Below are 16026 nucleotides of genomic sequence, written 5' to 3' on the forward strand. Positions count from 1 at the left end.
TTCTCATTTTGTTATAAGAAAGTACCTTAGAAAAAGTGCAGATATCCTATAGGATTTACTAAAGAATTAAAGATCATTCTTTATATAGTACAATCAATGCTAACATTTCTTTCTGTCCTTTGAATTTCATGTTCAAAATTCAAATTTCAAATTTATTTACAATTTACATTTGAATTGAATACATATGAATAGATACCCGAAATGAGCATAATGCTCGTGCTCGGGTACAGTCCAGCAGTCTACATAATTTTACAGGGTTCAAATAATAATGCTGATGATATAAATAATAGTAACAATAATAATAATAAAAAAAAAAAAATAATAATAATAATAATAATAATAGAATAATCGTGACAGAAATGATACAAAGATTGTAATACAAAATAATTCATTAACAATAATAATAATAATAATAATAATAATAATAATAATAATAATAATAATACTAAGACGGATAAAATAAAATATAAAACCACTAGCGAGAGTTAACACAACTTAAATAAGCATATAATAACCGGAAGAAATGCCAAACTCGAAAATCAACAGAAAAGTTCGTTGTATCGCAGACGACAGCAACCGCCATATTGACATTGTGTAGTGCATTAATGGTAGTAGTGGGGAGCTGAAAATCTACGTAACTGCCGTTCTCTTGGAATCTTCTCGTAAAATCATGGGAAGTTAATGCTGAAAAAACAAAATGTCTACGAGTCAAACTGTTCATTATTACCAGGATAAATACAAATAATACTGAAATATATTAATCGAGTTTCAGTTATAGATCTCTCCTTTTGTGCAAGAGGTATCATATCAAAATATTTTATGAATGGCGGGGAAAATATAAATTTCAATAACTTTCTAGTGACAAGATATAGTGACAAGTACAATCAAGTGTATCTGTGGCGATGCTAAGGAATCATTTATTGGAGATATACACTGTTATTAATTAAGAAAACGGTCTATTTATATTTATTACAATGTTTTATCTTATAGGGTACATGCATCAGATAAATACAATAAAAATTAGTACCATATAATGCTAGTAACACTTAAAAAAATTATAATAAAATTTATCAAATATCATACAAACATTTTCACTTTATTTTTAAACTTAAGAATGTGTAAATTGCTTAGGTCTGGATTATTTTTCAATACTTAATTGTATAGTCTTGGTCCATAATTCCTACTGTGTCTTAATCCAGCTGTAGTGTGGCATTTAGGTTCTGCCAAAAGAGTTGGGACATTTCTTCTGGTGTTATGTATATGTTTTTCAGTTATAAAATTCATTCGATTTTTGTGAAAATAAGTTAGTAATGTATGTTTATATATTTGCTCAATTTTTAGTACTTGGAAATCAGAATAAATAAATTGTGTCGATAATCAAGTGGTTTATGCAGACAAATTTTGATGATACGTTTTTGTAGTAATATTAATGGAGTTAAGACAGTCTTTGTCATTCCACCCCATCCTATTATTCCGTATTGGATGACTGATTGAAACAAGGCTAGATAAACTACACGGAGAACATAGATAGGCATATATGCACGAAGGGTTACAAAGTTGTGAATTGTTTTCCATAACCTATAACATAAATATGTTACATGTTTATTCCATCTTAAATGTTGATCAATGACAACACCTAAGTTTTTTTCTTGCGTGGATTCTGTCAAGGAAGAGCAATTACAATCAATCAAGTTTATGTTACTGCAATTGTGTATTTTTAAATTTGTATCCTTATCGAGTTTGATTTTTCTCAGACTATAAGCCGTTAATGTAAAAGGAACTGCAGTTGTTTTTGAAATGTTCAATGAGAGCAAATTTTCATCTAACCATTTCTTAATTATATTTATACCTCTATTAGCATTTAGGTAGGCATCATTCCAATTCGATCCACTAAAAATTACGGCTGTATCATCGGCATATGCAAATATATCTCCAGATGTGTTTCCTATATCAATATTTAGCAAGTCATTGATGTATATTAAAAATAGTAGTGGGCCTAAAACTGTACCTTGTGGAACACCTATATTTATATTACGAATTTCACTGTGTTGGTCGTTAAATTTCGTTAATTGGGATCTGTTGCTTAAGTATGACAAATAAATTTAAAGCGATTCCTTTAATACCGTAGGCATGAAGTTCAGAAGTGAGTATATTATAGTCTACAGTATCAAAGGCTTTTTGAATATCTAGGAAAACTCCCAAACATTTTTTACCCGAGTCTAATTATTTGATAATCCTTGATGTTACGTTCATAATGGCGTCGTCCGTGCTCATGTTAGTACGGAAGCCAAACTGCTTTTGACTTAATAGACTGTTTTTTTCTAAGAAATTAATTAGCCTGCTTTTAATACATTTTTCTAATAGTTTAGAGAGACTTGGTAAGAGTGAGATGGATCTGTAGTTACTGAGATTGTTTCTGTCACCAGATTTGTATATAGGTATTACTACAGCACATTTAAGATCAGTTGGAAATACACCTTGTGATAAACACAAATTAAAGGCATGGGTTAGTGGTTTCGATATGGGTTCAATAATCATTTTGAGTGTTCTAGTAGTGATACCATCAACACCCGGAGCCACATTATTTTTTAAAGTTTTAGCAATAGTTATAATTTCTTTATCACTTACGGGAAACATGAACATTGATGATGGTGGTGATGATGATGATGATGATGATGATGATGATGATGATGATGATGATGATGATGATGATGATGGATAAGAAAAGGGAGAAGAGAGTCTTGTGTTTTTGTTTATTTTTGATGCTATATTGTGAGCTACGTTTGTAAAATGAGCATTAAGTTCGTTTGCAATATCATAATGATTCTTAATAATTGAGCCATCTTTATTTACTATTTCCATAATATTGCAGCTTTTATTTGTTGAAACGTTAGTAGCTTCGTTAATAGTCTGCCAATATCTTTTGGGATCATTCCTATTGTTGACAAATTTCTCTGAGTAGTAACTAACTTTCATATTTCTTATAACGCAAGTTAAGATATTTCTGTACCTTTTATATTTTTTTGATAAATCTTCATTCAAAGGTTCACGTTTTACTTTTTTGGCTAGTCTGTCTCTTGTGCGTATTGATTAACAATACCCGAAGTGATCCAGGGTTTTATTTTTTTATATTTACTGGGTACATTATTACAAGTATGAAAGATATATTTAGTTATTAGATTGCGGAGTATTTTGTAAAAATTTGTTGAAAAATTACATTTATTAAGTTCTTCGTCTGAAGTCTGATTAGTGTAATATGTTACTAGTCAGCAATGTATGCAATGGAGGGGGAAAGAAATCTGCCAACCCACCCCATTATCTCCTGACTTATTTACCTCATGAATGATGTCTTATTGGTGTCACTTATGAGGTCCAACCCTGTCTTCAGACAGTTGACTAAACAACAGTTTTATTCGCTAAATAAGTTAGAAGTTTATGAATGTTTTTAGTAGGTTATTTTACGACGCTTTATCAACATCTTAGGTTATTTAGTCCCAGAAAGGAGGCAGTGCGCATGATCAGAGGACGAGCACCCTGGTACACAAGAGAAGGACTAGATGAGGAATAAAATTAGTTTTGTTTCGTTGTATGTCTGTGGTACGACAAAAGTTTTTTCTAAGACTATATATCCGCCAGAACCTCAATCAGAGCACCCTAGGATCTTGATGCTTAATATTCCTCCTTGTGAATTTCCTTAACTCGAATGACGCTTACACAATTTCACGCTACAGGAGAGAAACCATTTTTCTTGTCAAAGGGTGTATTAAAAAAACTGTTAAATCTTAACTGAACTCAGAAAGAAAATGAAGCAGTAAGTTTCATGTTGTAGATTTACGGTACCAGTTCTTAAAATAAATCTGGCCGGGCAAAATTTTGCGGTTAACTGTTTGCTGGCCATAGCACATATATTTCTACAGGACAACGTCGCGTCGCCTGAAACTAAAGGGACTTCTATAGCATAGAACGAAATAATATAAAACTACGACGTAGCGTTTAAGGGACCCAAATTGAGATGACTGGCCATTTATAAAAGGTCTACTGTACACTTAAATGTTTCATATTTACAACGACATCTACAAGATCAAGAGTCATACGCTAGCCAAGATGAATATTTCTCATTAAAGATACTATGTTTGAGGTATGCGTTCGTTCGTTCATTCATTCATTCATTCATAGTGTTCTGCCCAAGAGCAGGTTTTTCACTGCAAACCCAGCATTCTCGTCTTTCCTATTTTCTGCCTTCCTCTTTGTCTCCTCATATGATCCATATATCTTAATGCCGTCTATCATCTGATATCTTCTTCTGCCCCGAACTCTTCTCCCGTTCACTATTCCTTCCAGTGCATCCTTCAGAAGGCAATTTCTTCTCAACCAGTGACCCAAGCAATTGCTTTTCCTCATTCTGATTAGTTTCAGCATCATTCTTTCTTCACCCATTCTTTCCAACACAGCTTCGTTTCTTATTCTGTCTGACCACTTTACACGCTCCATCCTTCTCTATATCCACATTTCAAATGCTTCTATTCGCTTCTCTTCATTTCGCCGTAATGTCCACGTCTCTGCCCCATATAATGCTACACTCCACATAAAGCACTTCACTAGTCTCTTCCTTCTTTCTCCAAAGGTCTGCAGAAGATGCTCCTTTTTCTATTAAAATCTTCCTTTGCCATTGCTATTCTTCTTTTGACATCTTGGCAGCAGCTCATGTTACTGCTTATAGTACATCCCAAGTATCTGAAGCTGTTCACTTGCACTACTGTCTCATTTAGAATTCGCAAATTTACCTTCTTTACTTTTCTTCCTGTGACCATGGTCTTCGTCTTGTTGGCATTTATCTTCATTCCGTACTGCTCACAGCTGTTATTTAGTTCCAGTACCATATTTCTTAGTATCATCTCCTCTTCTGCTAACAACGCCATATCATCAGCAAATCTTATACACTTCATTCTTTTTCCTCCTACTACCGCTCTTCCCATGTTGTGAAAAGAATTCTTCACTAAATACTGGAAGTAGATGTTGAACAGAGTAGATGGTAAAGGGCATCTTTGTTGTACTCATCTCGCTATTTAACTTTTTTCTGATATTTTTTCTCTTATCCTTACTTTGACTCGTTGTTTCATATAAAGGTTACTGTAAGTGAAATTCTTGAGCGACTTTGGGTCAGGATTTCTCGTATTACATCACTTTCTCTTGTTATTCTCATTAAAATATGCTGTGTCATTGTAATGCTATCACCTCACAGATTGAGGATAGCCCGTGAGTTTTTAAAAGATCTTAATCGGAGAAATAACAGCGGTAAAGTAGACTAGTGGGTACTCGCTGCATGAAATATGCATTCTCATTGAGATGCAGCTTTGTGCGACCGGTTATGAACTGTTTATGTTGGAAGCTGGCGAAGATGTGAGAGTTATGACATTTGGCCCCGGCGAGATGACTAGGTACAAAATCTCTTTCAAAAAATGAAACTTTCATTTGTGCAGAAAGAGAGAGATTAGGAATGTGACAAAACCGAGTTGTGTTCTGTGTGTTTGTGGGTCAGATTCCGTTCCGCATCACGATCCGTGATCGTGTGCACAAAAACTGCGACGTGCATTCTGTTATTGTCACCGTCCGTTGGGTGCATTCGCCCCAACAGGGTCACAGGCTTTCATTTAGCCACTTCGAACACACACGACAGCTGACATCTTCTCACTAAAAGTTCATATTCTATTCCAGTGGTTTGCAAACTTTTGGGTTCAGGCTCTCACGACCCCAACATTATTTCCCGTGGCTACGCTGTATCAAAAAAAACTTTCACAATTACACGTAATTTTTCGTATTATTTTACATCTCTGTAATTGACACTGTTTGCATAGGTCGGCCAAAAAAGTATAGTTGTCTTCATGTTTTAATTTATGAAGACTTGAAATCCGGGGGGGGGGAGATAAATTGATATCAGAAAAATATTAATTACATGTCAATGATGCGCACGCAGCTTGTTAACATGGAGCGTGACTGTAATTCTGTCAAAACAAACTTCGACGACGTCACTGACAGAAGATCGCGATACTTAAAAAAACTCACGCTGTACCGTTTGTAAAAGATGCTGCATTCTCTTCCCACCATGTTGCATCGAGATTTTCGTATTTCCTTGACCTGTAATCAAGGCTGCTTTTGAGACAAAGAGTTAACACGATGCTCAGTTTCCACTTGAGACAACACACAAAATATCACTACAACGGTAAACGTCGGGAGGGAAGCGTTTTTGTCTTATGCAGGGACATGATATCCCTGTATTTACTTCCCTCCAAAGGTGAGTCTTGCCAAGAATTTTTCCCATCTTTGGAAATCCATAATTGTGTGTTACCTTGAACGCTTTTATACCTGGTAAGGTTTACCTTGTCTCAGTAGCAATAAAACCAAGTCCCTTCAAATGAGGGTGGAGATTATAGGAGGGCTGTAAATTTTCAGGATTCCTTTCAAAACCTTGTTATTGTATAGGCTACCGGAACTCAGTTTCTTGAAAGACAAGCTCAGTGACGGAACTACACAGTACGAAGAGAGATATTTTGTAATTTTATTTTGTGCTACAGAATGTATTAACTAATCCCTTCCGCCACTGGATGGATGGACGGCATCGCTTCACTGCCCCATCGCCATAACAATACAGACGAAGTAAGACATATCTCCTTTCTCTCTCTTTTCACAGTGAGACAAGATACATCACACAGACTCTAATAGCTAATCAGATTACCGAAAACGGCTTAAAATTATCGTATACAAACTATCGCACTTAACCGCCAGTTAATTTTTTTCGATGGAATCAATAGTAACATTACAACAGACAGGTATCAAAGTGCACTGACTTACAAAACAAAAGTGGTTGATTAATCGGGAGAAAATATAAAGAAAAATTCGAAGCGTAAAGCGTACTACTACTACTACTACTACTACTACTACTACTACTACTACTACTACTACTACTAATAATAATAATAATAATAATAATAATAATAATAATAATAAAATAGTAAATTATGGTTTATTAAGCTTCAGTTAATCTATAGGAAGATGTGGGCAATGCAATCTAAGCTCCCTATATCTATGCTTAATGTTGTGCTGCTCTCATTAGCTGAACACTCACCAGATAGCGCGGTGAGCAGGATCGTCATTGTGCGAGTCATGGCCGCTCTTCCGGACTCAGGCTCTGCACGCTGCAACACAATAATGCACTGATTAACGGAGATGTGGCTGGGAGCCACTGACTTCAAACTTCCTCGCCCATTGTTAAATAAGATTTGCACTTGGACAATGATTAATGTTGTTCAGGCTATACATACATACATACATACATACATACATACATACATACATACATACATACATACATACATGCGTACATACATACAAAGTGCAGATCTTTCACTGAAAACCCAGCACACCCCAATAATGTGCACGAAAAATGGTTCTTTTCGTAAAATGTCCTTACACTAAACACGTTGTTCACCAGTGAAGCGATCCATTGTTACTGATTTTCCAAGGACACTTCTACCTCTGGAAGCTTGTCGCAAACTCCCCACTACACCCTAATAGTTGACGCGTTACAGTATTTAAACAACAAAATCGCATTCCTTTCTGAGTCACTCTGTATAATTAAAATCAAGTAGAGTTCAAGCAACACAATTACTGTAACGGAAATAGAATAGAATGTAATGGAACTAAATAAATTATAATCAAGGATAACATTTGTAAACATCTCGTGATATATCTTTGGCGCTGATGACGTCAGTGGACGTTAGAATGGTATAAGAACGGTCATTCCTGTACGGCAAACTAGTACAAACATTGATCACATACCTACTCTAATACAACTGATGTGTTGTAACTAGAATGTGGATATCAGTGTAACACATGCGGTTATACCAATATTCCATAATCACCCATCACTCAGCAAGGTCCCGAGCCTTACCTTCACAACAAATAAGTAATTCGCTGAAAGTTGTATACATTAGTGTTTAATAAAAAATCCTTGGTGCTACAGCCCACGAAGGGCCAAGACCGACCAGCCGGCTGCTGGCCTCGTGCCCACATGCCGAAGCAGAGATGGACAATCATCCAGCCAGTATGGAGGTATCGTGTGATTAGTACGATGATCCACCAGCCGTTGTAGCTGGTTTGCGAAACCGGATTTTCGCTACCTATCGTAGCTCCCCAAGTGAATCACGATGGTGAGTGGGCACCGGTCCCATACACTGGCCGAAATTTTATGAGAAAATTTCTTCCCCCATGAGGAATCGAACCAGCGCACATTCCGTAACGCGAGTCCTAGGCAGGTTGCCTTAGACCGCAATGCCACGGCGCGGGACTTCGTATTTAATAAATACTATTATTAATGTAACGCATGCGTAGTAGGTCCACCCATGTCCAATCTAACGGTCACTATCGTTCAAGATATACCGCGATTATTGTCCCACAGAGTTATTTTTTGCCCATGTATGAAACACGAAGCTTGAAAATAATTTGATCATTATGTTGAGAAACTTACATATTAAATCAACGCATCTTACAGGAAAACGAAATCTGTCAACCTCCTTAGAGGCCGCATTGCTAATAAGGGACCTAGATTCTAATTTGTAAAAAGTGAGTACTTTCCCTCATGTGGTTACATACTCCACATTTGATGGGTGCTGAACATGTGCCAGTGAGAGCTGTACCAGCACAGTGGCATGTTGCGGAGAGACCTCTACGCGAACTTCCCTTTCTCCGCGTTTAAAAGCAAGAATAAGGAAGACAAAATATACAACCACGGCATTCAAGATTAAATAGTAAAAAAAAGTGTAGTTATTTCTTTATTTCCAAGGGTCTGTTCACTGTTCACTCTCGAAAACACTGCAGCCTATTGATTTACTGTGCCCGTTTAATATTTTTACTTTGTTTCGTTGGTCCATTAGAGGCCTCTGCAAGAATGCGCTAGTCCATAATTCAGTCTGTAACTCTCACAGATTCGGATCTCTAAGATAAGAGATCACAGTCTGCATTTCTCTTCGAAAGAAAGCCATGCTAAACAGTTTCTGCGTTCTTAAAAATTCATCATCCTCGGATATCTAAGACAAGAGCTCACAGTCTTCATTTCCCTTAGAAAGAAAGGCATGCTAAGCAGTTTCTGCGTTCTTAAAAATTCATCAACCTCGGATATCTAAAATAAAAACTCACAGTCTTCATTTCACTTCGAAAGAAAGCCATACTAAACAGTTTCTTCGTCCCTAAAAATTAATCAACCTCGGATATCTAAGATAAGAACTCACAACCTTAATTTCCCTTCGAAAGAAAGGCATGCTAAGCAGTTTCTTCGTTCCTAAAAATTAATCATCCTCGGATATCTAAGATAAGAGGTCACAGTCTTCATTTCCCTTCGAAAGAAAGTCATGCTAAACAGTTTCTTCGTTCCTAAAAATTAATCAACCTCGGATATCTAAGATAAGAATTCACAGTCTTCATTTCCCTTCGAAAGAAAGGCATGCTAAGCAGTTTCTTCGTTCCTAAAATTAATCATCCTCGGATATCTAGGATAAGAGCTCACAGTCTTCATTCCCCTTCGAAAGAAAGCCATGCTAAACAGTTTCTTCGTCCCTAAAAATTAATCAACCTCGGATATCTAAGATAAGAACTCACAGCCTTAATTTCCCTTCGAAAGAAAGGCATGCTAAGCAGTTTCTTCGTTCCTAAAAATTAATCATTCTCGGATATCTAAGATAAGAACTCACATCTTTATTTCCCTTCGAAAGAAAGTCATCCTAAGCAGTTTCTTCGTTTCTAAAAATTCATCATCCTCGGATATCTAAGATAAGAGGTCACAGTCTTCATTTTCCTTCGAAAGAAAGTCATGCTAAACAGTTTCTTCGTTCCTAAAAATTAATCAACCTCGGATATCTAAGATAAGAACTCACAGTCTTCATTCCCCTTCGAAAGAAAATCATGCTAAACAGTTTCTGCGTTCCTAAAAATTAATTAACCTCGGATATCTAAGATAAGAACTCACAGTCTTCATTTCCCTTCGAAAGAAAGTCATGCTAAACAGTTTCTTCGTTCCTAAAAATTAATCAACCTCGGATATCTAAGATAAGAACTCACAGTCTTCATTCCCCTTCGAAAGAAAGTCATGCTAAACAGTTTCTTCGTTCCTAAAAATTAATCAACCTCGGATATCTAAGATAAGAATTCACAGTCTTCATTTCCCTTCGAAAGAAAGGCATGCTAAGCAGTTTCTTCGTTCCTAAAATTAATCATCCTCGGATATCTAGGATAAGAGCTCACAGTCTTCATTCCCCTTCGAAAGAAAGCCATGCTAAATAGTTTCTGCGTTCCTAAAAATTAATTAACCTCGGATATCTAAGATAAGAACTCACAGTCTTCATTCCCCTTCGAAAGAAAATCATGCTAAACAGTTTCTGCGTTCCTAAAAATTAATTAACCTCGGATATCTAAGATAAGAACTCACAGTCTTCATTCCCCTTCGAAAGAAAGTCATGCTAAACAGTTTCTGCGTTCCTAAAAATTAATTAACCTCGGATATCTAAGATAAGAACTTACAGCCTTAATTTCCCTGCGAAAGAAAGGCATGCTAAGCAGTTTCTTCGTTCCTAAAAATTAATCATCCTCGGATATCTAAGATAAGAACTCACAGTCTTCATTTCCCTTCGAAAGAAAGTCATCCTAAGCAGTTTCTTCGTTCCTAAAAATTAATCATCCTAGGATATCTAAGATAAGAGGTCACAGTCTTCATTTCCCTTCGAAAGAAAGTCATGCTAAACAGTTTCTTCGTTCCTAAAAATTAATCAACCTCGGATATCTAAGATAAGAACTCACAGTCTTCATTTCCCTTCGAAAGAAAACCATGCTAAACAGTTTCTTCGTTTCTAAAAATTCATCATCTCGGTCGTGATTGAAGCCCGATCTAGAATCCAGTGAGAAGCATGGTACCCACTATATAGACCAGTGGCGGAATAGGCAAACAGCGCAATTTGTTACCTTAAAAGAATGAATGTGAAGGTGATATAGGTACTCTCTCGATTATGCGTTTTACAACAGTTGAGTTCCTTTGTCAGATGACGAATTATATTACCGCTTATAGTTTGTTTTCTTGAAATATTAGGTCATTCAAAAGTCACTTCAAACCGTAAAGCGTTATAAAATAATATTATAATAGGCCTTTTTGAGGTGCAGAAAATTACTGTGTTGGGCAAACAATGGGCTTTTCATTTGCTACTTTTTGAATTTTCACGGTTACCAGTCGGCTGAGGCGGTTGCCTTCCGATTTTGAGTTGAGTTCGGGCGCGGATTCGATCCCCGTTTGGGCTGATTACCTGGTTGGGATTTTTCCGAGGTTTTCCTCAACCGTAAGGCAAATGCCGAGAGGCGAATCCTTGGCCTCATCTCGCCAAATACCATTTCGCTATCACCAATTCCATGGACGCTAAATAACCTAGTAGTTGATACAGCGTCGTTAAATAAACAGACTAAAAACTCAAAATTCTCACCTAGTTGGGAACCACTGGTTTAGATTATATACTAGATTATTTTAAATTGCACCTTTAGTGTGCCATATATTAAATAAGGTTGAAAAACGCTGCTTTAAAATACAGTATTTAGGATGTGATTTACCATATCATGATGAGAAAGACGCTAGAAAAAAAAAAACAACATAAATATTTGCATGTAAGGATAACTGGTTGTATTAACAACACTTTTAAACATCATCTGTCCAAACAAAGCAACTTCAAGGAATAGATTACACAACATAATATTCTGGCTAAAACAGCATCATTATAATGAAGACGGAACATGGACTCTGAAACAAAGGGATTGAAAGAATACAGAACGGCGCAGAAATGCGATTTATGAGAAAAACTGCAAGTTTTATACTAATGGAGACGATAGAAAGTAAAACAATTGTGAAACAATTAAAAATTTCTCCAATTTTATAACATATAGAAAATTACAGATCAAAGTGGATCAGTTACAGTGAAAGAATGTGAATTTCAAGCTACCAATACTTAAAAAATATTACCAGCTTACAGAAAAAAGACGGTTGGGCAGACCAAAGAAGAGATGGCATGAGAGCGGAAAGAGGCCAGTTTGGCCTAAATTCCATGAAAGGATGACGAAGCCGAACATTAATGACTTTATTAGCACCGCTACAAGAATTGTGAAGTTCCTAGTCATGTTGGGATATAGCTGATCCAGTGCTAAATTGGAGCTTTCTCAAGGTGCCAGAAAATTTTGAACATTTAAAAATTTAAGAGAAGGCCCGTGTTTGACTCGCAGTTTATTACGGGAGTTTAATCAGAAGGTTTGAAGAAAATTGTTCTGTTGCTGATAAGTATTATGTATATATTACTTTATATATAATTGTTATCCTCTGATTGACGTTCTAGCTGATATGTACATCTATTTTATCAGGCAGTACATCTCACTTGCCGATATGTGTCAGGGGAAGAACGATTGTTTGTATGCATCTGAAGTCTGATTAGTGGAATATGTAGCTAATTGGCGATGTATGCAAACAACATATTATAATTATTAGCTGACGAGAATATTCGCGGAAAGGTATAACAAATAAAGCCTGGAAAGAGATGGGGAAAATAGTATGCTGAGAATAAAAAACTCTTCAGTAATTGAATATTATGTCTTACATTGATATTACAGCAATAATATATAATTTTCTGTATCACATTGTTATTTTAACAGAGTTGGAAGTAATGTACAGTAGCGGCAAAAAACCGGACCGACTCTTGTAGTTGATTTCAGAGTCACAGAGTCAAATTTTGCTAGTCACAAAACACATCCATCTTGTATAATTAATTGTAACAATGAAATTTATTGCATTTCTTCGATTCTTACCGTCTTTTGTTTGCTTCAGTGCCTCAAACTTACAGACGAAGAAACTTTGAGAGTTTTATTTTCATCTGGCATCAATATTACATTTCTACCTCTATTCGGCAAAGATAACTGCGTATTTTTAATTTAAATAGCAGTACATACCTCTGACTTCACTATCCATATTGAAATTACCACAGTTTGACACAATACACAGCACAGGATTCTTTTGTATCAGCTACAAGGGTCGGTCCGGTTTTTTTGCCACTACTGTACGTCGAATAACAAAGTAGCTAAATAATTTCTTAACACCTATGTTTATTGGAATGTTTTATGACAGGTTTACTAGTGATGGTATTGTGTCTTGACGTATATTGAACATCATCTTCTCTATTGCAGACATAGTTGTGCAGAATGATGTTTAAGGGTGCTATTCATAGACATTTCGCTAGCCCGCTCTAAGAGCGTACTAAATTAGCCACGGCTATCGACTGGTTACCTGTACAGGATTCATATCATATATCATATCATATCATATCATATCATATCATATCATATCATATCATATCATATCATATCATATCATATCATATCATATCATATCATATCGATAACACTGGTTTATGAATACGAAAAAGTTAGTTCGCTGATCATCCACCGGAAGCCCGCGCTAAGAATGTCTATGAATATGGCCCCTCATAGTTTAATAGTTTAAAATTACATGTCTAAAAACAAATGTATAGACGGGTCAGTTAAAAAGTAACAATTACAAAGAGATTGTACAATCAAAAAATTCGTCAAGATTATAAAACGGATTTAAAATTAACCAACTAGAGGTGTAAAATTTGAGAGCAGCTCTGTTTAAATAAAAAATATGAGATGGAAATTTATTTGCAACCTTCAAGGACATATACTACTCGTATAAATCTCCCGGACACGGCGTTGTTAGCAGAAGAAGAAGTGATACTAAAGGATATGATAGTGGAGCTAAATAACAACTGTGAGCAATATACGATGAAGATAAACGGAAATAAGACGGAGACCATGGTTATATGAAGAAAAATAAAGAAGGTAAACGTGCGAATTCGAAATGAGACGGTGGAACAAATTGACAGCTTCAAATACTTGGAATGTACTATAAGTAGTAACAGGAGCTGCTGCCAGGAAGTCAAAAGGAGAATGGCAATGACCAAGGAAGCTTTTAATAGAAAATTAGCATCTTCTACAGACCTCTGGAAAAACAACTAAGGAAGAATTTTCTCCGTTCCATTACTCTTTCATCGTATGATGACGCAGAATATCTGCATGGAAATATCATATGTACTTCGGTACATTAGAATAATATATATGATATGCGTAAAATCACTTCGTGATTTAAGACGGCGCTCATTCCGTCGGATCCCGGCCAACTAGTCACTCATATCGAGTGCACCTCAGCACAGGTATGGACTTCGGTCCTGCGTTCATAGACATCTATGACGTAGTGCAGAGGGCGGCCACTAGAGGGAACCCAAGAGTTGGAGCTTAATCTGAGACGATTCTAACCGGCGTCGGAGTTGTATCCGGTGTGGCTTAGTGGATAAAGCATCAGCACGTAGAGCTGAAAACCCGGGTTCAAATCCCGGCGCCGGAGAGAATTTTTCTCCGTTGCCGACCACACCACCTCATTCTAGTGCCGAGGTCATGGAAAGCATGGGGCTCTACCTCCATGCCCCCCAAGTGCCTTCATGGCATGTTACGGGGATACCTTTACCTTTACCTTTTCCATTACTCTTTCATCGTATAACTAAGGAAGAGACTAGTGAATTGCTTTGTGTAGAGTGTATCAGGCAGAAACGTGGACATTACAACGAAGTGAAGAGAAGCATTTGAAATTTGAGTATGGAAAAGAATAGAGCGTGTGAAATGGACAGACAGAATAAGAAATGAAGCTGACTTGAAAGAGTTGATGAGGAAAAAATAATGCTAAAACTAATCAGGAAGATAAAAAGGAATTGGTAGGGTCACTGCTAAGATGAAACTAAGTACTGAAGGATGCGCTGGAAGAAATGGTGAACGGGAGAAAAGTTTGGAGCAGAAAGATATATCTGATGATACCATTAAGATATATGGATAATATGCGGAGACTAAGAGGAAGGCGGAAAAAGGAAAGATTGGAGAATGTTAGGTTTGCAGTGAAAGATCTGCTCTTGGCAGGAAACTATGAATGAATGAATATCTCAGAGCACTGGTTTGTAGGGTAAAGATTGGTAATGCTGTGATACAAGTAATATTGTGAAGTTCTTTTTTAGAATTTATTACAATTTTACTGAGCGAGAGGAATATCGGTTTTTTTCAGTCAACGTATTAAGGCAATGATGTCAAAGCAAGCGCATTTTTCTGACCTTGACGTCGTGCGCGGGCAGCAAGCGCTAAGTATGGAAAGAGGAAGGGTTGTGTATATGAATAAGCAACCTGTTGGATTAAGAAAACAGTGGTGCACAAACTTCAAACGGAACGTAAAATTTTATGTCGTTATTTTTATATGGCTTCTTTCTGTTTAATATTATCTATATTGTCTGTAAAACAAAAGTACTAACACTGTTTTCTTAATATTGCACTTGTGTTTTAAATCTTAATAACATAATAGAGAGTTAAAAAGAAATATTCATTTAAATTCCTTAGTAGTTTATTATTATACTGTATTAAGTGGATGAAACACATCATTCATAAAGAAAGTGATATTACAAAGAAAGAGATTGAGTATGACATGATAAGTTGGAATTTATATTGATGGTATCTTTAGCCTTACAAAAGTAATCAATAAACTAATCAAAACAATATTACAGTACAAAGCAAAGTTACCTAGGTACTGTATCTGTTTTAAGTGTAACTAATATTACATAACAAAACTCTTATCGTATTATGCTTTTAAGGTGATATTTGTGAGCAACTTCCTATCATCAGAATATTAAATTATTTTCTCGAAATCTGCTGAAGCTATAGAGCTGACATTTTTACAACACATGGGCACGTATCTTTTGCTTATGATGTAACAGTAGTTGCTTTGTTAATTCATTTCCTTACAAACAATTTTCATGAGAATATTTTCAAAATTTTCCATACACTATCTTCAGTAATACGTATATACGGTATATTAGATTTACGAAAACATTCTGTAAGGCTACTAAA

The 16026-nt window shown here is 36.0% G+C and overlaps 1 protein-coding gene across 1 annotated transcript in view; it reads right to left on the reverse strand.

The window, feature by feature from the left end:
• The window catches only part of LOC138699778 (uncharacterized), a 64730-nt gene that overhangs the window by 9169 nt on the left and 39535 nt on the right, over positions 1 to 16026 (reverse strand). Inside the window, exon 2 of the mRNA XM_069825906.1 lies at positions 7124 to 7193. Within this exon, the coding sequence (XP_069682007.1) occupies positions 7124 to 7163 (40 nt within the window). The 5' untranslated portion in view covers positions 7164 to 7193. The remainder of the gene's footprint in view (positions 1 to 7123; positions 7194 to 16026) is intronic.

Source organism: Periplaneta americana, chromosome 5 (genome assembly GCF_040183065.1).
Source record: "Periplaneta americana isolate PAMFEO1 chromosome 5, P.americana_PAMFEO1_priV1, whole genome shotgun sequence".
In the NCBI taxonomy this organism is placed as follows: domain Eukaryota; kingdom Metazoa; phylum Arthropoda; class Insecta; order Blattodea; family Blattidae; genus Periplaneta; species Periplaneta americana.